General features: G+C 48.2%; 1 protein-coding gene across 2 annotated transcripts in view; it reads right to left on the bottom strand.

Annotated features, from left to right (window-relative positions):
- The window catches only part of SLC7A7 (solute carrier family 7 member 7), a 29,991-nt gene extending 12,591 nt beyond the window's left edge, over positions 1 to 17,400 (bottom strand). The window contains exons 1-2 of one of the 2 annotated variants that reach the window (XM_065871049.1): positions 17,348 to 17,400; positions 15,736 to 16,281 (exon numbers count right to left, since the gene is read on the bottom strand). In XM_065871049.1, coding sequence (XP_065727121.1) covers positions 15,736 to 16,234 — 499 coding nt within the window. In that variant the 5' untranslated portion in view covers positions 16,235 to 16,281; positions 17,348 to 17,400. Of the gene's footprint in view, positions 1 to 15,735; positions 16,282 to 16,675; positions 16,757 to 17,347 lie in introns of those variants that run through there. The other variant, XM_065871050.1, reaches the window with a different exon arrangement.
- Between the last annotated feature and the right edge of the window lie 4,378 nt (positions 17,401 to 21,778).

Below are 21,778 nucleotides of genomic sequence, written 5' to 3'. Positions count from 1 at the left end.
GATACAGCCACTGTGGAGAACAGTATGGAGGTTCCTTAAAAAACTACACATAGGGGGCTTCCCTGGTGGCACAGTGGTTGAGAGCCCGCCTGCCGATGCAGGGGACATGGGTTCGTGCCCCGGTCCAGGAAGATCCCACATGCCGCAGAGCGGCTAGGCCCACGAGCTATGGCCGCTGGGCCTGCGCGTCCGGAGCCTGTGCCCCGCAACGGGAGAGGCCCCAACAGTGAGAGGCCCGCATACCGCAAAAAAAAAAAAAAAAAAAAAAAACTACACATAGAACTACCTTATGACCCAGCAATCCCACTACTAGGCATATACCCTGAGAAAACCATAATTCAAAAAGAGTCATGTACCAAAAAGTTCATTGCAGCTCTATTTACAATAGCCCGGAGATGGAAACAACCTAAGTGTCCATCATTGGATGAATGGATAAAGAAGATGTGGCACATATATACAATGGAATATTACTCAGCCATAAAAAGAAACGAAATAGAGCTATTTGTAATGAGGTGGATAGACCTAGAGTCTGTCATACAGAGTGAAGTAAGTCAGAAAGAGAGAGACAAATACCGTATGCTAACACATATAATTGGAATTTAAGGGAAAAAAATGTCATGAAGAACCTAGGGGTGAAACAGGAATAAAGACACAGACCTACTAGAGAATGGACTTGAGGATATGGGGAGGGGGAAGGGTAAACTGTGACAAAGCGAGAGAGAGGCATGGACATATATACACTACCAAACGTAAGGTAGATAGCTAGTGGGAAGCAGCCGCATGGCACAGGGAGATCAACTCGGTGCTTTGTGACCACCTGGAGGAGTGGGATAGGGAGGGTGGGAGGGAGATATGCAGGAAGAGATATGGGAACATATGTGTATATATAACTGATTCATTTTGTTGTGAAGCTGAAACTAACATTCATTCCATTGTAAAGCAATTATACTCCAATAAAGATGTTAAAATGAAAAAAAAAAAATCAATGTGTTCGGGGCTTCCCTGGTGGTGCAGTAGTTAAGAATCTGCCTGCCAATGCAGGGGACACGGGTTCGAGCCCTGGTCTGGGAAGATCTCACATGCCACGGAGCAACTAAGCCCGTGTGCCACAACTACTGAAGCCCGCGTGCTTAGAGCCCCTGCTCCGCAGCAAGAAAAGCCACCACAAAGAGAAGCCCGCACACTGCAAAGAAGAGTAGCCCCCGCTCACTGCAACTAGAGAAAGCCCGTAGCAATGAAGACCCAACACAGCCAAAAATTAAAAAATAAATAAATAAAAATTTTAAAATCAATTAGTTTTTTAAAAAATCAATGTGTTCAATCACACCACTTTCTTCAGATAATTCTCCTATGCTTCCTAAATAAGATAATTTATTGTATCAGAATTTCATCTTGAAGGGACTTCCCTGGTGGTCCAGTGGGTAAGACTCCACACTTCCAATGCAGGGGGCCCAGGTTCGATCCCTGGTCAGGGAACTAGATCCCGCGTGTAGGCCGCAACTAGAAAGTCCGCATGCCGCAACTATGAGCCCGCATGCCACAACTAAGACCTGGTGCAGCCGAAATAAATAAACAAATATTAAAAAAAAAAAAAAAAGAATTTCATTTTGAAGATACCCCTGGGTTTTTTTCTGTTTTTAAATCCCTGGCTGTAAAATTGTAATTCTTTGCCCTGAACTTTTCTGCAATCTCTTTGCCTAAAATTTAGAGTACATTTTGGAGGAAAACCAGCATTTCTTTTTCTAGGACATAAACTCTGAGAAGGCATAATCACTTCCTCACAAGGATTCCACATTGCCTCTGGTTATGTCAAATAATAATAATAATAAATCCTTATCCTTTAGAGATACATATTGAAGCCTTTATGGGTTAAATGGTTTGATGTCTTGGATATGATTTAAATAATCTAGTGTGGGTGAGGAAGGGATGGTTGGAGCATAGATGTTGATAATCATTGATGCTGGTGCTTGAACCCTGGGAGTTCACTGTGCAATTTGCTCTACTTTTGTATATGTTTGAAATCTTCCATAATAAACCATTTTTTTTTAATGTAGAGAGGTACTGCTTCTAATAGAACGCAACTGATTTTAGCAAAAGATGCTCAGGGAATTGAAGCTTCCATTGCTACCATATTTCCCTTTCATACAAATTTTATGATTTTTATGAGGAAAGCAAAACACTTATTCTTCTGACCTGAGAGTGTGCAGTAAATGCCCACCGTTACATCATTCCTACTTCTTTTTGCTTTTATCTTCGTGTTCTCTTCACCATGCTTCTTCCCTTAGGATGGAGGTTTATTTCCATGTACTTTACTATGGGAGATCTTCAGGAAAAATCCCTAACTGGTATCTGAGAGCCCTCTGATAGCACTATGTAATAATTCTTCTTCCCAAGGTAAGCAGATGGGATTAACAGAGGCCAGGGCCTTGGTGTCCTTTCTAAGAGATGGGCCACGTATCTGTAATGAGGAAGGAAGAGACTTCTCCTGTTTAGTTGTGAAAAGCAGCCCTCCTGCAGGCAAAAAGCTGGAGGCAGTACTGGGTAGTACTGTCCATTACGTTTGTTGGGAAAGAGAGAAAGGGGAGGTGAAATCCTTTGACAGGTCTCTGTGTCTTGGTCCTGAAGTTTCCCTCTCACTGCAATCAAAAGAATCAAAAAGTAACCTTGCCCAGAGGCAGCAGGCATCCCTTATTATAGCAGATCCTCATACAAGTACATCTCTCTTTGATATACTATATCAATCTCAGCTTTTCTAGCAAATCCATCACTTTTGAACAAGGTATACTCTTTTTTTTTTTGGCTGTGTTGGGTCTTCGCTGCTGCGCATGGGCTTTCTTTAGTTGTGGCGAGCGGGGACTACTCTTTGTTGCGGTGCACGGACTTCTCTTGTTGAGGAGCACGGGCGCTAGGTGCACGGGTTTCAGTAGTTTTGGCTCATGGGCTCTAGAGCACAGGCTCAGTAGTTGTGGCGCACGGGCTTAGTTGCTCCACGGCATGTGGGATCTTCCTGGACCAGGGCTCGAACCCGTGTCCTCTGCCTTGGCAGGCAGATTCTCAACCACTGCACCATCAGAGAAGCCCAAACAAGGTATACTCTGTCGCTGTCATATTCTAATCAAATAAATTGTTTCCTCCTTGCAGTAAATGTAAAAAGCAAATGTGTTTATTAGCCTCATTGAAATGTTGATGAGTCCAAAAGCATCACTCCCAATTTTCTAGCTTCTCCAAATGCATTACTGAGCAATTTTTCCAACTTTATTCTTCTTTCTCTATAATACCTCATAGCCTCCAAACTACCCAGATGTATACTTTTATCTGTGTATTTTTCCCCTTCCTCTAAAATTTCAGTTTAAACCTTTATTAAGTGCATCTCTCCCAATCTCTATAACATCTGCTCCATCCCTCACCAGAGTGTATCCTCTGGTATCCTAGCATTTACATTCCAGGACTCAGTTCTGTGTTCTCTGTTTTCTTTCACATACACAGACTTCAAGTGACAAAGAGATGAAGATTCCACCTGCCACTCCGTTTGCTATCGTGAACTTCAAAGTCACCAGTGACATATCTCATGTGTCTTCTGACTGGTGACGTCATTCATTCCCCAGCAATCAGCAGAAGTATAGCGGCCTGTGGGCTTAATTGGGGTGAGCAATCTCTGTGTCACATGTTACTCAAGAAAAACCACCCGTCTCTGCATTAGGCTAGTCTATGCATAGTCAGAGTCACACTGCTGGGGAGAAGTCCAGCCCCTTAACTGGTACACTCAGGCCCGCGAATAACCAGATGTCTCCAGAATACTCTACCGAGGCTGTTCCCTCAGAAGGACCAGATTTAAGCTCTCCAAAAAAGCCTCAGCTCTTCTGCCTAAAGCCAGATATTTCAAGTTTTTCCTTGTTTTCTTTACTGCTTGTTTTGTTTTTTGTTGTTGAATGCTGGTTTAGGATACTCTCTGCATCTTAAAAATCACTTTTTCTTCTTGATTCCTTGATCGATTGTTTCTTCCACCCTTCCTAGGTACCGCTGTATCTCTCAGATAGCAGCTGGTCCTCACACACTTTTACCTTTTCAGGCTACATAACCATGTCGCTTACTCAGGCTTCAGGGGGGAAAGCATCCGGCAAGAAGACACACGGAGCATAAGCCCTGTGGGTCACTGGATCAGAGCTTCCCATCCTGCCTTCTGGGGCCTAGCCAGCACTTTAGTTGCTGTGGGTCTGCACCACAGGAGGGAGCAAGCAAGCACTTTGCACCAGGAGGCTCACCGATTAACTGCTCCATCGGCTTCCGCCTCAAAGCCAGCGAGTCCTTGGTAACAGGATCCTTACTGGTTTGCTCAGCTAGGTCCAGTTCAGGTTCTCAGAAATGGGTCCCCAAGGCTGACTGAACATCAGGATCGCCTGAGGATCCCCAGCTCTGGGGCTCCACCCCTGAAGTTCTGGTTCAGGAGGTCTGAGACGGGGCTCCCCAGCGGAGCCTGATGATTTGCCTGCTCTGGGCTACCTTAGGTCATCACAAAACAAAATCATCACTTAGAGAGCCACCTTGATCACAGCAAGCCCAAGCCCTCACTTAACTCAGCGTTCCTGGTTCCACACTAGCATCGCTCTACAAGCTTTAACCAAGTTCAGTGCTCGGGCCCCACCCAGGACAATGAAGTCAAGCTCTGGGGTAGAGCCAGGCATCGGCATGTTTTTAAAGTTCCCTGGGTGATTCTAAAGCATGGTGACAATTGAGAACCTTTCTTCCCAAGGCCCCCAACAGTCCTCCTCAGCAGGAAACTTCTGCTTCCTCAAGTCTTGTTCTCCAAGCTAATTTCCATTCTTCTGCCCAGTGGTTCAGAGTTATTTGGCTGGGGGAAAAGAGAGGGAAAGGAAGGGGCCAGGAGTTTTTCTTTTTTAATATTTATTTATTTATTTATCAGGTTGTGCCAGGTCTTAGCTGCAGCAGGTGGGCTCCTTAGTTGCAGCATGCATGTGGGATCTAGTTCCCTGGCCAGGGATTGAACCCTAACCCCTGCATTGGGAGCACAGAGTCTTATCCACTGCACCACGAGGGAAGTCCCAAGTGTTTTTTTTAAACCCGCTAGGTGACTCCAACGGTCAGCCGAGGTTGGGACCCACTGTCCCTAGCTCCTTCCCCAGCTTCCTCTAGGCTGTTCCCTTAGCCTCTTCTGAGGCAGAGAGAAAGAGAATAGAAAAAGGAAGAGACCAAAGGTGAGCCCCTCAAAAGCTTTGGGGATCAGGCCAGCACAGAGCTCCACTTCCCTCCCTGCTGGTGAAGAGTTTGTTCCGAAGTTCACGTTGACCCCATACCAGAAAGACCTCAGTGCTCTGACTCTAGTCCCCTTGCTGCTGTGAATGTGGAACATGAAATGTAAGCTTCCTGGGCTTCTCTGGTGGCGCAGTAGTTAAGAATCCGCCTGCCAATGCAGGGGACATGGGTTCGAGCTCTGGTCAGGGAAGATCCCACATGCCGCCGAGCAACTAAGCCCGCAAGCCACAACTACTGAGCTCACGTGCCACAACTACTGAAGCCCGCACACCGCAACTACTGAAGCCTGTACGCCACAACTACTGAAGCCTGTGAGCCTAGAGCCCGAGCTCTGCCACAGGAGAAGCTACCGCAATGAGAAGCCCGCGCACCGCACCAAAGACCCAACGCAGCCAAAATTAAACAATAAATAAAATTAATTTATTATTAAAAAAAAAGAAATGTAAGCTTCCTCACTCCCAGCTTAAAATGGATAATCCCTCTGGAAGGGGCAACTAGCTTCCAAGTAGAAAGTTCAAAGGGCAAAAGGCAGTTGGGGGCCCAGCATCTGGCTGTTCCACCTCATTAGCCACAAGGACACGAAGTCTTCCAGTACCAGGAAAAGCTGCCCGAGGACAGTGGCCAAAGCTCTCAGAGATCTGAAGTCCTACAGCATCCACAAGTGGCTCGAGCAGCCGCCCTCCCCTCTGCCCGGGCCCCACAGTGGCCCTCAGCCCCCAACACCCTGAGAGCCAAGAGATGCAATGCCTTTCTCGGCCAAGCTGAATCTGGAGCTGTACCTTCTGTTCACTCCTCCAGCCGACATTCACTGAAAACCACCTACTACACGCAGATCACGAGGGTCAAGCGTCAGGGATGCCGAGACCGCCTGACCCCTAAAGAGTAGTCTGTTCACAGGCGGCCCCGCATGTGTGCTGCTGGCTGACGGGTACAGCAGGCAGACCGAATACACAGGAGATAAAACGTCCCATTAACAAAGGGCAGAAATCTAGACCAAAAAAACTGGGTCACAGGGTCGCTGACATTCTTACATACATCATCTAATTTAATCTGACAGAGTAGGTTTATTATCTTCATCTTACAATTGAGAAAACCGAGGTCACTCAGCCAGTGGCCAGCTCAAAAGCTTGTACACATTCCACTACACTATATGCCCCCCATTTGCATGCAAGGATGTGGGCCGGGGAGTGGGTCTATCTCCCCCTGGGGTAACAGGGCTTCCTGGCTGCAGAGAACTGGAGCAATCCTCAAAGAGCTCTGAGAAGTCAGAGTAATCAGCTTCAGGAGGGGCTGAATGCACACCCCTCTGGCTGGGAAAAGTAACCATTTATAGAGCCCTGAATGGGACAGCAAGGTTCCTTCAGAACTCAGAATTCATCCATTCATCCGTTCATTCTTCCATGCATCCATCCATCCAATAAGCATGGATTGAGCTTGAACCCACTGTGTTCCAGACCCTGTGCAGAATCTTTAAGACCCAGTCCCCAGACTTCCCAGAAAAGTAAACTTGGGCGAATACAAGAATCAGGTGTTATGAAAGGCAACTCATCCAGTCTGGGGGAGTGAAGTGGGTACAGGTGGGCACCAGGACCACTGTTACCTGCACTGAGTGTACAGAGGCTGATGCTGGGGTGGGGGGAAGGGAGGTGGAATTCCTGGTAGAGAGGGCGGCATGTGATTACCCTGACCATGCAATGAGTGAAGTCACCCATGCATACAAAAAACTTACCTAAGCAATAATCCGTAAATGATTTCAAGGTCTATTAGCAACACTAGCTTATCTAGGGCTGTAGTTAGTTTATCAGCAGTTCTAAAGGAGGACTACACCTGTAAAGGAAACATAAGCCACCCGGACAGAAGTAGAAATCATATATGCTCTCCCGAAATTTGTCACTGATGAATAGGAAAGGGTGAAAGTATGGTAGAAATATAGATCACGCCTCTGTGAGGTAGAGTCCTATTCTACAGATGAGGAAACTGAGACTAATGAAGTTAACCTGCCTGATGCCGTGCTCCTCACCACCATGCACCGTTGCCTTTCAAAGGGATGAGGATGCACCCTGGACTGTTCAAGGGACCGAAATGCTGGCTCCAGGATCCCAAGTATTCCAACCGTGGGGAAGACTTTATTGTAGGGTATGAATATTTCATTCAAGTTTTCCAGAAACGCACCCCCAAACCAACCTAAGGCGGGCTTAAGTCTTTCCCATAAACTCCCCCCTCAGCTTTGGTCCCTTCCACTAACAACGGCCTTCCTTGCCTCCAGGGTCCATCTTCTAGGAAACACATCTATATTCCCTTCCCTGCCCTTTCTCCACAATGCAGTCTGACATCTGCTCCACTACTCCAGTGAAAAGCCTGCCAAAGTTCCCCTTGACCTCCTTCTTGTCAATTCCAACGATGTTCCATTCCATATTTTATTTAACAGTTCTTCCGAGAAAGGCTACTTTTGAGTGTAAACCCACCTCCCTTGGGTGCACTGCCTTTCCTATGTATATTTCCTTACATATCTGTCCCTCCCATCAACTGTGAGCTATGTGAGGGTAGAGATTGGGTAACAGTTATCCTTGTATCCCCAGGGCCTAACCCAGAACTAGGCAGAGTTGATACTCAATAAATCATGCTGGATAAATAAACGATCTCTCTGAAATCTGACTCCCCCCTCACTGCCCTGAAATTTCCCTCTCCAAAGTCACCAGTGATCTTCATGTTGATAAATCCAAACAACTCCGCTCAGTCCTATCTAGCTTGACCTCTTAGCAGACTGGACACTGTTGGCCACGGACTCCTCAAACTGCTCTCTTCCACTCACCCTCTCCACGTTTCCCTATTTCTCTGGATGCTGCTTCTCCACCTTTTTTGCAGAATACCTCTCCCCCAACGTTGGTACTCTAAGGATTCTTATAATTCTAAGAGTTCCAAGAATGCTATCCAAAGCCCTTTTCTCTTCCCTTTCTATATCCTGTCCCAGGATCATCTCATCTGCTACTGTGATTTCAACTACTATTCACTGATGATTCCCAAAAGTATATCACCAGCCCAACTGTCATGATTCCAGATACATAGGAATATGTAACCACCTACTCAACATCACCAAGCACAAACTGATCCCATCAATTTCTTGCAAACCTACTACTGCTCCTCCAGTGTTCTCCCTATAAGTAAATGGCATCACCATTCACCCAGTTGCCCAAGCCAGATGCCAAAGCTCAGTATCTTATCATCATTGACAATCTCTACCCATATCTAACTGGTGTCCAAGTCTTTTTTTTTTTTTTTTTTTTTTTTTTGCTGTACACGGGCCTCTCCCATTGTGGAGCACAGGCTCCGGATGCGCAGCCTCAGCGGCCATGGCTCACGGGCCCAGCCGCTCCGCGGCACATGGGATCTTCCCAGACCGGGGCACGAACCCGTGTCCCCTGCATCGGCAGGTGGACTCTCAACCACTGCGCCACCAGGGAAGCCCGGTGTCCAAGTTTTAACCAGTATCTTCATCCCCAAAACATGACTCTAGTCCAAGCCACCAGCATGTCTCACCAGGATCATGGCACAGCTTCCTAACTGGTCCCACTGCTTTTCGTCCTGCAGAGTCAGAATAATCTTCCTAAAAATCACAAATATCACTCCCCTACTTTGAAAGACCAAAAAGGTTTTTCATTGCCTTAGATGAAGCCCACCAAACTCCTTAATATAGCATGTGTTGTAGGTTATATTTTCCAAAGATATCTCGACAATATCTCCCATCCCACACGCTTTTCATACAATGTGACTTTAACACTCTGCCCATCAAGAGGTAGGGTCTGTGCCTCTTAAAACTGGATGGTCTTCTGTGAATGTTTCTACCTATATAGTGCTGCAGGAGTGATACCGTGTGACTTCAGAGGCTAGGGTCATAAGAGGCAATGCAGCTTCCACTTTGCTTGCTCAGATACTCGTTCTTGAAGCCTTCAGCCACCGAGTAAACAGTCTGATTGCGCTGAGGCTGCCATTATGTGAGAAAGCTCAATGTAGTCCATGTGGAGAGACCACATGGAAAAGCCCTGACGTGACTTGAGAAAAAGATGCCCAGCTAGTCTGCATCTGCTTCAGCTTCCACCTGTTTCAGCTCCTGCCACCATCTGTGTACAACCACATAAGACCCTGAGCCCGAACTGCCCCACTTAGCCCTTCCCAAATTCCTAAGCCATAGAAACCACGAAAGAATAAAATGACTGTTTGAAAATACTTAGTTTTGTGTGATTTGTTACACAGCAATAATAACTAGAACAGTTTAGATAGAGCCCTGAACAACCTATCCTGTGACCTCCATCTACCTCTGCAGGCCAAGTCTCAATATTTCCTACCTTAAACGCAATACCTGAGCTCCTTTCAGTGTCTCAAAGATGTCCTTTCTTGTCTTCACGTTTTCACACATTCGTTCTTGCTGCCTGAGATGCTCCTCTTCCCTCTCTACTCGGTTAATTCTTCTTCATTCAGGTGTCAACTTCCTCATGGAGAACTTCCAAACCCCTAGGCTATTCAGGTTTCCTCCTGGGCTCCCTCTGCCTCACAAGTCACAACACTCATCCTGACCCATTGTAATCTTGGACTGGGTTGCCCATCCTGTACACACACACACACACACACACACACACACACACACACACACATGCACACGAGAGCTCCATAATGACAATGACCAGTGCTGGGAAAACAGCAATTCAGGCTTTTGTCGTTTCCTACCTAGATCAGTAAGAAAGGTATCTAACCGGTGTCTCTGCCTACGGACTTGCTCTTAGGTCCCACCCCAGCTGCCCTGCTCCCTCCTTCCAATCCTGCAATGGCTCCTTATAGGCTTCAGGAGAAAATCTAAACCCTCTAGGAAGGTTTGGCCTCGTGCGCTAACCCCTTGCCTCCCCTTGTCCCCTCACATCCCACAATCTCCCATGCACAGCCCGCGCCCCACACTTCTTCTCACCTTTGCGCCTTTACATTGCCTTTCCCTGTGCCTAGAATTCCTTACGCCTTCTTCATTCAACAGACATTTACTGAGTACCTAGCGGACGCCAGGTACTGCTCTAGGTGCCAGAGGCTCAGCAGTGAGCAAAACAAAGTCCTTACTTTCATGATGTTGATACTCTAGAGGCAAAGATAGATAATAAACAAGTAAAGAATTAATGTCAGGTGGTAAGAAGTCTATAGAGAAAAACAAAACCGGCTGGGAGACTGCGAGTGACCATTTAAATGGGTTAGGTCTCCGGTAAGGCAATATTTGTGCAAAGACTTGAATGGAGTAAAGGAATAAGCTCTGAAGGCATCTGGGGAAAAAGCCTTCCCGGCAGAAAGAACAGTAAGTACAAAGTCCCTGAAGCGGGAGTGTGGCAGGCAAACTGGAAGAAAAGCAAGAAGGGGAGGCCTGGAGCTGCAGCGGAGAGAGCGAGGGTGAGAGGGATGAGATGTGTCAGAGCGTCCGATGGCGTCGGCTCTGTAGGCTGTGGTGAATGGGTTCTTCACCGCCCCCCCTTGACTCCTCTCCATCCTTCAGTGCCGGGTACTAAGTGCGGACCTCACCTCCTGAATTAGCCGCACTCAAGCCCCTTCCAGCACTCACCGTATACAATGTTTCACTGACTATTTTTACCCTTCTTCTCCACTAACCATGAGTTCCCTGCAAGAAGGGCTCTACCTTTCAGCCTCATACTTTAGAGGACCCACCGCGTTCAGTAAATTTTCCTCATATAGTCAAAACTTTCTTCCTTTGTTCTGGCTCCATGCCCTGCAAGGAATTCCCTGATTACTAAATGGGTTCCCCAGTGACTATGGTACTAGGAAGGGGGTGTCTTGATAGCGAACACATGCCTTCTGCTCACTAGAAATCATACGTGTGGGACCTCTCTGGCGGTCCAATGGTTAAGACTCCACACTTCCAATGCAGCGGGTATGGGATTGATCCCTGGTTGGGGAACTAAGATCCCACATGCAGCATGGCGTGGCCAAAAAATAAAAATAAATAAAAATAATTTTAAAAAAGAAATCCTATATGTATGCTCACCATGTCCATTAATAGACTGACATCAACATGTACCTCTTTTTCAGGTAATTAGACTCAGTTGGGGGAAAATGACCAACTCTGGGTCATGATGACCCTAGGAAGGCACAGCTCTTGGAAGGGCACATGAGCGTCCCAGCAGAAGCCCCAGGTGACCCTCTACCTCATCACTCAGCCCACCTTCCTTATTTCAGAAGGCAAGCCCATCACCCCCCATCTGTCCAAGCCTGAATCCTTAGCATCATCTCTGAGAGCTCCGAAGCCCTCCACACCCAGAAGTCCTAGAAATCCCACCTTATGACTATTTCTTTTCTTCTCTTTTTTTTCTGTGGGCCTCTCACTGCCGTGGCCTCTCCCGTCGCGGAGCACAGGCTCTGGACGCGCGGGCTCAGCGGCCATGGCTCACGGGCCCAGCGGCTCCACGGCATGTGGGATCTTCCCGGACTGGGGCACGAACCCGTGTCCCCTGTATCGGCAGGCGGACTCTCAACCACTGCGCCACCAGGGAAGCCCATGACTATTTCTTTATCCATCCCTTCATCTCCCTTCCAAAGGCACCGCCCACAGTGCAGGCCGTCACTACCCTTCAGGTTGCAGCTCCTTAATCTGGTGCCCCTACCTTCTGTCTCTCACTTTTTTCCAAAAACACTCTCCACAAAGCCAGAGTTCTTCTTCAAAGCAAATGGGATTTCATGTCTCCACTGAAAGTCAATAGCTTCTGCCTGCTCTCAAGATAAAGTCTAACCTGTTCTGGCACCACATACACCCCTTCGGAGCTGGCCCTGGGGCTACATTTCCAGTCTCTCCCTTCTCATTCCTCTCCTACCCACATTCCAGCCATACCAACTACCTGGAATTCTTGGACTGGTTCTGCGCCTTTTTGTACCCTGCACCTTCACACACAGTTCCCTCTGTGAGAAGTGTCTGAGGAGACGGCTATGTTTCTATTCAAAATTCAGTTCAGACATCACAGTCCCTGTACTGTCGTCCTAAGCGCTCCTCCCCACAAGAGGAAAGTCGTCTCGCTTGCTCTGAGGGGGCCTCTTTCCTGGCTGCTTGTAAGCCTCTTCCTCTCCCTACTTCTTGGTTTCCTCCTGAAGGGTTATGGTTAGATAAATGAGCTATTACTGCCTAGATCCTATCTGGACAGAATATCTCAGCATCCGACTTGTACTGGTTGCTCATTAAACAAGAGCTGAAGGAAGAAACTCATGAATCGTATGGCCCTAAATTCTTACTTACAATCTCGGTTGCCCTTCTGAACCTTCTTCCAGATCTCTATGTCCCTCTGAAGATTATTAGAGATAGAACAAAGTCCTATAAGCTACCGAGAGAGAGCAATTTTAACCATAATCATTAAGACATTACACTTGAGTCATGATTTATGGTTTTCACTGAATCTCATGTCATGCTCACAGGAGTCTGGAAGTAACAGTCACTACACACAGTTATAGAGCCCAGCCTCAAACACAAGTCTGGTATGCTTTTCATTCTATCAGGCTTGTCTCAAATATATGCCATAAATCCAGCACGAAACTCTGTCGTTTATTAACTGGGGAGCTCTCTAGACTAATTGTAACTGTGGCTACTCTACATGTATTCTTAGGAGGGTGCATGTGTGTGTGTGTGCGTACTTGGGTGCACAAGAGTTTGAGTACATCTCTATTCCCAAATTAGAAGCAGCAAATTAAAAAGACTGATGAAGGCAGGCCCAAGGCCAGAATCGAGGAACAGTAACTGTCAGAGACAACACACATCAAAATCATGAAAGAATAAAACCTGAGGCACTGAAGTCAGGCCAGCTGTCTAAGGCCACTGAGGAAGCAAACATTCATCCCCAGACCAGGGGCCTCAGTCATACAAGCTTTGACATGTGCAGTGGTGACCCTGAGTCACTAGAAAAAAAAAAACAAAAAACGTCAAGTTATGAGGCCAAGCAGACATATCACTGGTTTTAAAGAGATTTCAACCAAGATGGCTAAAATAGAATTCTGGTGCTTAAAGGGATGCAGCCCTCTTGGAAATTTTACTTAAGTGGAATAATCCTTACTCTACACAAGATACGTAAGTATATGCCCACGTTTGAGGGGACCCCGAGACCAACAGATCCTAAAATTAGTTTCATCAGAAAGTCAGCCCACCAGCTCATCGGGAAATGATGCCAGAGAAACTACAGGTCGCATTTAAGACCTTAAGGGAAAACCCGCTTCCTGCAACCTAGAGCAGTGCCTTTGTACCTCCCTGACCGTTGCCAGCATGACAAACAGCCCCACACACAGACATGAGTCCGAGCCCACACACGGGCACACGAAACACGGGAGGAGCCTACAGAGGACAGCCGGCTCTCGGCACGACAGTCAAAAGAGGGAGGCTGGAGAGGAAGCTGAGAGTCAAATGAGGCAGTGGAGAAACTGAAAGGAAAGAGCACGTGAAGCTGATTGAGAGGGTTGATCCAGCAAGCAATTGTACCTGGTGCAAAATGCCTGTCCCCCACACAGCTGCCCCTGAAACTGACAGGACCGCTCAGCTTCTCCACAGCCGGGGGTGGGCGGGGTCTCCAAGGTCCCAGGGTCTCTCACGCTGCGAGGGCACTTTTCTAGAACAGAGGCAGCCGAGGGAAGGGGCTGCAGAGGATCGGCCTCTCAGCACCTCCAAAGTGGCTTTGCTGAACGTACAAATTTAAATAATATTTTATTTATGAGATGGGGAAAAAGGCAAGGTAGATTGAAATGACAGTTTTAAGAATCTAGGCCACAAAGAAGGTAAATTGGTGCAGCTACTATGGAAAACAGTATGGAGGTTCCTCAAAAAAACTAAAAACAGAGTTGCCATATCATCCAGCAATCCCACTCCTGGGCAGATATCTGGACAAAACTATAATTCAAAGAGATACATGAACCCCTATGTTCATAGCAGCACTATTTACAAGAGCCAAGACATGAAAACAACCTAAATGTCCATCGACAGATGAATGGATAAAGAAGACGTGGTACATATATACGGTGGAATATTACTCAGCCATAAAAAAGAACAAAATCATGCGTTTTGCAGCAACATGGATGGACTAAGAGATTATCATACTAAGTGAAGTCAGACAGAGAAAGACAAATACGATATGATATCACTTATATGTGGAATCTAAAATATGACACAGGGACTTCCCTGGTCGTCCAGTGGTAAAGAACCCGCCTTGCAATGCAGGGGATGTGGGTTCGATCCCTGGTCAGGGAACTAAGATCCCACATGCTGTGGGGCAACTAAGCCCATGCACCACAACTGCTGAGCTCGCGCACCTCAACTGGAGCCCATGTGTCACAAACTACACAGCCCACACACTCTGGACCCTGTGCACCACAACTACAGAGCTCGCGCACCCTGGAGCCTGCATGCCACAACTAGAGAGAAGCCCACACGCCACAACCAGAGAGAAGCCCACACGCCGCAACGAAGAGCCCACGCACCGCAACAAAAGATCCCGCGTGCCTCAATGAAGATCCCACGTGCTGCAACTAAGACCCAATGCAGCCAAAATTTTTTTAATTGAAAATAAATAAATAAATAAAATACGACACAAATGACTTATCTATGAAACAGACTCACAGACATAGAGAACAGACTTGTGGTTGCCAAGGGGGAGCGGGGAGGGGAGGGATGGACTGGGAGTTTGGGATTAGCAGACGCAAACTATTACATATACAATGGCTAAACAGCAAGGTCCTACTATATAGCACAGGGAACTATATTCAATATCCTGTGATAAATCATAATGGAAAAGAATATGAAAAAGAATGTATACATAAGTATAACTGAATCACTTTGCTGTACAACAGAAATTAACACAACATTGTAAATCAACTCAACTTCAATGAAATAAATTTTTTAAAAAAAGAATCTAGCCCACAGAAAAACTCACGCAAACGCAATAGGATATTCACTGGAGTGTTATCTGTAAGACTGAAAAACTGGAACCAACTGAAATGGCCATTAACAGAGGCCTAATTAGTTAAACATACAATACATCCTTAAAATTAACATGGAATAACATGAAGCATTGTTTTAAAGTAGATCTGTAAATCGAAAAGAGCATCACTGATAAATTCTGGGGAAAAAAACCAAACTGTAGAATTATATGTGTACTATGATCCCATTTTTGTAAAACAGAACAGAACTACATCCCTTGAAAGAAGAAGAAAAATGTCAGCAAAGGTAGAGACTGCTAATGATGTTTACCATGGAAGTTGGGAGAAAGGATTTTTTTTTTTTTGGACACTCTGATGCTGTTTGAATTTTCACACTTAGCGTACATTAATTTAACAACAACAAAAAAGTGTCTGTCAGAGGCATTCCTTTCCATCTCCTTCTTACCGACTAAGCAGACTCACGTGCTGGCCTCTGCCCCACGCTCCACCCCACCCCTCCTGCCCAGCCCCACTTACAGATGCAGGCAGCAGCCAGCAGGCGGCCAGCAGCATAGGGGGCTAAGCAGTTCGGGAAGATGGGCTGCACCATGTAGTTGGCAAAGGTGATGGCAATGATGGCCTGGCTGGTGGGCTCGATGATGAGGAGGGAGGTCCAGAGTCGGATGAAGGCAAGGAGTCCTCCGAAGGCCTCGAGGATGTAGGCGTAGCTGGCCCCAGATTTCTTAATGGTGGTGCCCAATTCCGCATAACAAAGGGCCCCAAAGACGGAGAAGATGCCCCCGACAGCCCAGATGACCAGGGAGAGGCCAAAGGAGGCACTGTATATGAGCACGCCTTTGGGGGAGACAAAGATGCCCGAGCCAATCATGTTCCCCACAATCAGGCACACGCCGTTCAGCAGCGAGATCTCCTTCTTCAGTTTTACCTGCTCCGACCTGGGGCTGGCTTCATCGGCCAAAGGGGAGGCGTCCCTCTCATGCTGGGAAGCCACTTCATACTTAACGCCGTCGACCATGGTGGAGGAGGAGAAGAAAGCCTTCACCAGCTTTCTGGCATTGCCCTCTAAGGAAGAAAGGTGAAGATATATAGCAGGTTGGCAATTACAGAGAACTCTCCTCCACAGGGGCCAGAGTGGGCAAGCCACCCACGCCCACCATTTCAGAGACCTCTCTCTCACGTCCCACCTCCCATGAACCTCTTCTCCATCTGGCTCACCAACTCGAGTCCTTAAAGGATGGCACTCATTCCCCAGAGAGAAAGCATGTTTCTCATCATTAGACTAGCACTGCCCACCTGATTTACAAGATAGAAAACTACATCCCGGTTCTATCTGAGCTCACTGCAGACAGGAAGACGAACAATTTGGCAGTTCCCACGTGTAACCATAATGATTTGAGCCTGTGCTTTTCAGCCTTACCCAAAAGAAAGTCTGTCTTCCCTCCAATTTCAGTCTCACCTGTCACCTGTGATGAGATGCGACCTTGGGAGCCAACCTTGCAAGCAGCTAGTCTGTGGGTTCTCCTCACAACACTGCCCTTTTCCCCTAAGGACCCTGGCTCTGGGAAAGGCTTCAGAGAGCTCTTGTCGGAAACTCACAACTATCCACCTGTTCAGGGAGTATCCCTTAACAACCCTCAGCTGAACTCTTCAGCCTCAGCAAAGCCCAACCAGCCCAGCCCCACCCAGAAAGAAGACAGGCCTCCTCTTTTCCGTGCTTTTCCTTTCCCAAATACCATTCCCAGCCCCTAGTGTTGTAGGTCTCCGGCCGTGAAATCCCTGCATAGTTGCATCACCCAAAAAAAAGTATGGATGAGAGATCAGTGATCCAAATGTACAGCCCAACCTAGAGACGACTGGAGGCAGCCGACGACCACTCCCCACCCGGCAGGCTGCTGCTGGAGAGACAGCACCAAAGCAGAGGCAAGGAAACAGCTGAAGCGGGATAGCAAATGCTGGGCATCACGGAGCAGGAGGTGATGAGAGGAGGTCAGGCCAGGCTGGCCAAGCAAGTGGACAGATCCTAGGGCTAGAGGCACTCAGGAAAGGAAGCAATTGGACACTGCAGAGCAGCAAAGGGAGAGTGGGCAAGACGAGCGGGGCTGAGGGAGAGGGTGGGAAGCACACTCACTCCCTGGCCCTGGGTGGAAGCAGGTCCCCGAGGCAGCGGCCACACAGAGACACAGCCTCTGGGAGCTGTGATCTGACCACTCCTGCTCTTCAGCCAGTAGTAAAAGGAAAGGCCGGGCAAATGCTTATGGATTTAAGTCATATCAAGAAGTCAAGAAGGGCGGAGGGACAGAGGGAGGGGGAGAGGGGTGTTAAGCAACTGTCTGGGTCCAAGGTTCACTGGCCCTTCCCGTCTGCAAGGGGCAGGCTAGGAGCTCTTGGCTCAGCACTTTCTGTGATAAGAACGCCCTCTCTCAGAAATCTCCTTTGTCAGCTCTGCTCCAGGACCAGGGGCCCAGAAGAAAGGATTGACGGTCAGCTGGGTGGGTGCAGCTTCTGCAGCCCTGGGGAAGCTGTCCCCAAGCAAATTAGCTGAGGACAGGGCTGCGGCTGAGAAAGAATGCACAGCCCTCTCTCACTCCAGGCCCCGGCTTAGCCCCACTTCTCTCTCACCCTGAACAAGAAAGGCAGGAAGGTTGCACATTGTGCCACAGAGGCTTGTTCACATGCAGATTAGAGGAAGTGTAAGTACAGTCCAACTCGTGATCGGGTGTCCTAAGAGAACTCTGCACACTTCCCCGCACAGAGTGAGAGGTGGCCGCCCGAAACTTGCGCCATGACCCCAAGGCTGATCCTCAAGCTGCTTCTGAGGAAACAAGGTCAAGAAATGAGACTGAAACCTCTGGCTGCATCCATGCCCAACTCACAGGCCCTTTCATCCTTAAGAAAACATACCAGGATCTATGGGCTAAGCATAAATTCCTATAAACACCTTCCCCAAATACAAGTTTACTCTAATTTCCTAAAACTATGGGTAAATAAGTTTTCACTGAGATATACTGGACAGGCCCAGAACAGACAGAGGAAGTTGAGCAATTTGGGGAAAGCATATATTCTGTTTTTAGAGTCTACTTAACTCCGGTATCCTGGGTCTCCTTTACCAACAGAAATACACCCTACTTATTCTGAAATCCAACTGTCTTTCTGTTCCTTCTCGTGCCCTTTCAAACCCCCTTTGGTTATTCAACTACCAGAGAACAAAGATCTAAAAAGCCCTGGGGTAAGGGGGGTGCATATCTTTACCCTACAACCTCACCTTCTAGTCCCTTAAACTTTTTTTTTTTCACCCAGAAGGGGGACCCCGATGTTAGCCTTCCCAGAGATCATATCTCCCAAGCCACTCTCACAAAAACTTCTGAAATCCATCCAGAAGACTGTCCTTTTCTCCCAGCTCCCCCTTAAACGTTCCTATAATAATAGTAACTGTCATTTACTGAGCACTTAACCAAGCCAGACATATTGCTAAACACCTACATGTCTTATCTCATTTAATCCCCCCAGCAGCCCCTTAAGGCAGACACTAAGTAAGTCACCTGCCAAGATGCCATAGCAAGGGAGGCAGGCAGGTTAGCCAACAAAGCCCAAGCTCTGTGCTCTCTCTCCAACCTCCCCACCCGCTCTGACCTGCCCAGTCTCTAGCCCTCCTCTAAGGCAAGAAAGCCCTTCAGATGGCTCCCTAATGAACTACCTGGGGGAGGATGTGATTAAAAGAAAGTCTCTGCTGTCCTTCAGTCTAAAGTCTAGGCTAGGGCACAATGATTAAGAATCCGCCTGCCAGTGCAGGGGACAAAGGTTCGAGCCCTGGTCCGGGAAGACCCGCACGTGCCGTGGAGCAACTAAGCCCGTGCACCACAACTACCGAGCCTGCGCTCTGGAGCCAGCGAGCCACAACTACTGAAGCCAACACACCGCAACGAAGAGTAGCCCTCGTTCACTGCAACTAGAGGAAACTCGCGCGCAGCAATGAAGACCCAACACAGCCAAAAATAAGTAATAAATAAAATAAATAAATTTAAAATAAAATAAAGTCTAGGCTAAAGGCTCCAACAAAGCCCATCCATCTCCTTCCTGGCTGCTCTTCCGCTTTCTCACCCCTTTGCAGGAACGAGAAACGATTACAAGTCCTCTTGGCAGTGCTGCTGTATTGCTAGGGTGCCCACTCCTAAAGCAAACAAAAACACACGGAAACGCATCATCACGCTAGGCCTTTTAAGATCAAATTCCCTGGCACCAAGGGTGAGCATGTGTCCTAATGGGGCATAGGGAAAAGGAGTGAAGGGGGACAAATGAAGGGGAAACTGTAAGGTTAAGTGGGGAGAGACGTGTGCAGGGTTTATTTTCTGGCTGGTGGTATCTGAAAGGTGAAATCCTCATCATGGAATCTTGAGACAAAAACCCACTGGGGAGAAACCCACACTCCAGCAAACAGCACACCCTAGTGGTCTCACCAGGAAGTGCTTATCTATATGAATGGAATCCCTTTCCTAGCCTACTCTTCAGTAGACCCACTCAAACTGGACGGAGGAGGCTGACTTCAGAGAAAAGATGCCCCCTCTTTCCTCAACCACTGCCCAGCACCAGCTCCGTGGGCAGGAAGGTACCATCCTTGGCGGCTCGCATTCCTTCCTGAGACCCCAGCTCTCAGGGTCATGCCTCCACCATTCAGGCAGCCTGGAACCAGCAGGACCTGTCCTGAAGTGCTCGCCCACCCCAGGCTTTACAAGAGAAACTTGCAGAGCCTGGAATCCCAGGAGATAACAGAGTTCCAGATACGCAGCACCCCGTCTCCTTCCTGTCTGAAGTGCGTACCTCTCTGAGGACCTAGTGGAGATTACTGGACAACACACTCATCCTACAGGAGAAGTTTCAGATTCAGGGGTTCAGGGAACACAGGGAGCAGGGCCCCAGCAGGCAGGGAAGCCCCGCACCCTGACCCCACCTGTGAATATGGCAAAACCAAAACACGCTTCCTCCAGGGACCAGCATGCTGTTCAGCGTCTTGGTTCCTCAGTCAAGCTCAGGGAGCTAAGGTGAAAAGACACTTTCTCCCCCAGACACCCGCGTCCTGCCTTCCTAGCTCCCACTGGGCTGTGCTGCCTCCCCGTATATCAGGAACAGAAAACAGACACACTCTGCTCCCGATGGATTCCCCCATCTCCCCAAGCTGGGAGCTCAGTTACTCCCTTCCCCATTCTCCATTTGTTTTTCTATATTCCACTGTAGCTATGACAGTCCCTTAAAAAAATTTTTTTTTAAAAAGTGCAGCAAGAAAGAAAGTGTTTACTTCTGAGGCCAGGGCCTCCACGAATGCAGCGCTGAAGTCTCTGGGCAGAGGGCTCTGCGTGGGGAGGGCTGGGGCTGGGAAAATAAGAGGCTCACGGGTCTCCGGTTCAGCCAATTCTCAGGACTCACTCCATCCTCCTCTGACACTTCCCCTCTCGCCCATCGTCCCTCCTCTCCCATCTCTTACCTGTCCTGAGATCTTCGGGCAGGTGCGAGGAGGAGGAGGAGGAGGAGGAGGAGGAGGAGGAGGAGGAGGTACCAGCACTTGGGAGGAGGGGCAGGTGCTGGGAAAGGGAACCCGGGGTAAGGCTCGAGCTCCAGCAGCTGTTGACTCTGAAGAGCAGAAAAGGCAGAGTGTGACTCCGGGGACCAATCTGGAAAACAGGAAAACACATGTGTGACTCTGGCCGGCAGCAGGGAGGGGCCAGGGAACGGGTTGGAGCTGGGACCGCCTGTTCAGACCCAGAGGACCTCAATGCCTGCCCGCCTCCAGGCACCTTCTCCACTCGGAGCCTCAGCTCCTCCTCCCCTCTACCTCAGCCCCTGAACTTCCTGCTTGTCCTGCATTTACTGAGGTCTTGAGTTTTCCCAGTGACCTAGGACCTAGGTGCTCTCCTGATGCCCTTTACAACTCCCCTCCCCGCTCATTCCATTCCCTACTCATCTCCCACTCACATACTATACTTGGCCCTGTGGAGGGCACAGGATCCATGGTTAGGGTGTTGGAACTCTGTGGTCCCATCTCAAGAGCCTCAGTGCCATTTCAGCCCCTATGTAAGCCATGCATACCAAGGAAGGCCAGTTGTGGGGTTATAGCCACGCACACACCCAAACACTAAGCAAGTCCACTCACATATCAGGTCCCCAGGTGGTTCACGTGATGCGAGTGTTGCCAGGTAAGAGCCGGCCAAGTGGACCAGAGCAAGCCCTGGCACCCTGGGCAAGCCAGTGAGTTGGCACCCCCTCAAACCAGCATTATTTAAATATCTGTTGAATGTTTATGTAGCAGAAGTGGGGGAATACCGATTTTCTCGGAATAAAAACTGGAAGCCTCATTCTTTCTCTTCAAAATTAGAGCTTAATGCATGAATTCATTACATGCAGTTTTCTGAAGCAGACAGTTTCCTGGTAGGCATATCAAACCATTCTGAATGTAGACAATGGCATAAATCTCAGGGAGTGGCACTTCACAGCGCATAGCACATTTTCAGAATTCCAGCTGTGATCACTGCCTCTAGGCAACTATCAGCTGGCTGGTCTAACCCTGCAA

Source organism: Phocoena phocoena, chromosome 2, assembly GCF_963924675.1.
Source record: "Phocoena phocoena chromosome 2, mPhoPho1.1, whole genome shotgun sequence".
Taxonomy (NCBI): Eukaryota; Metazoa; Chordata; class Mammalia; order Artiodactyla; family Phocoenidae; genus Phocoena; species Phocoena phocoena.
Note: the sequence above shows the minus strand (reverse complement) of the source record. Positions and strands in the feature narration are given on the sequence as shown.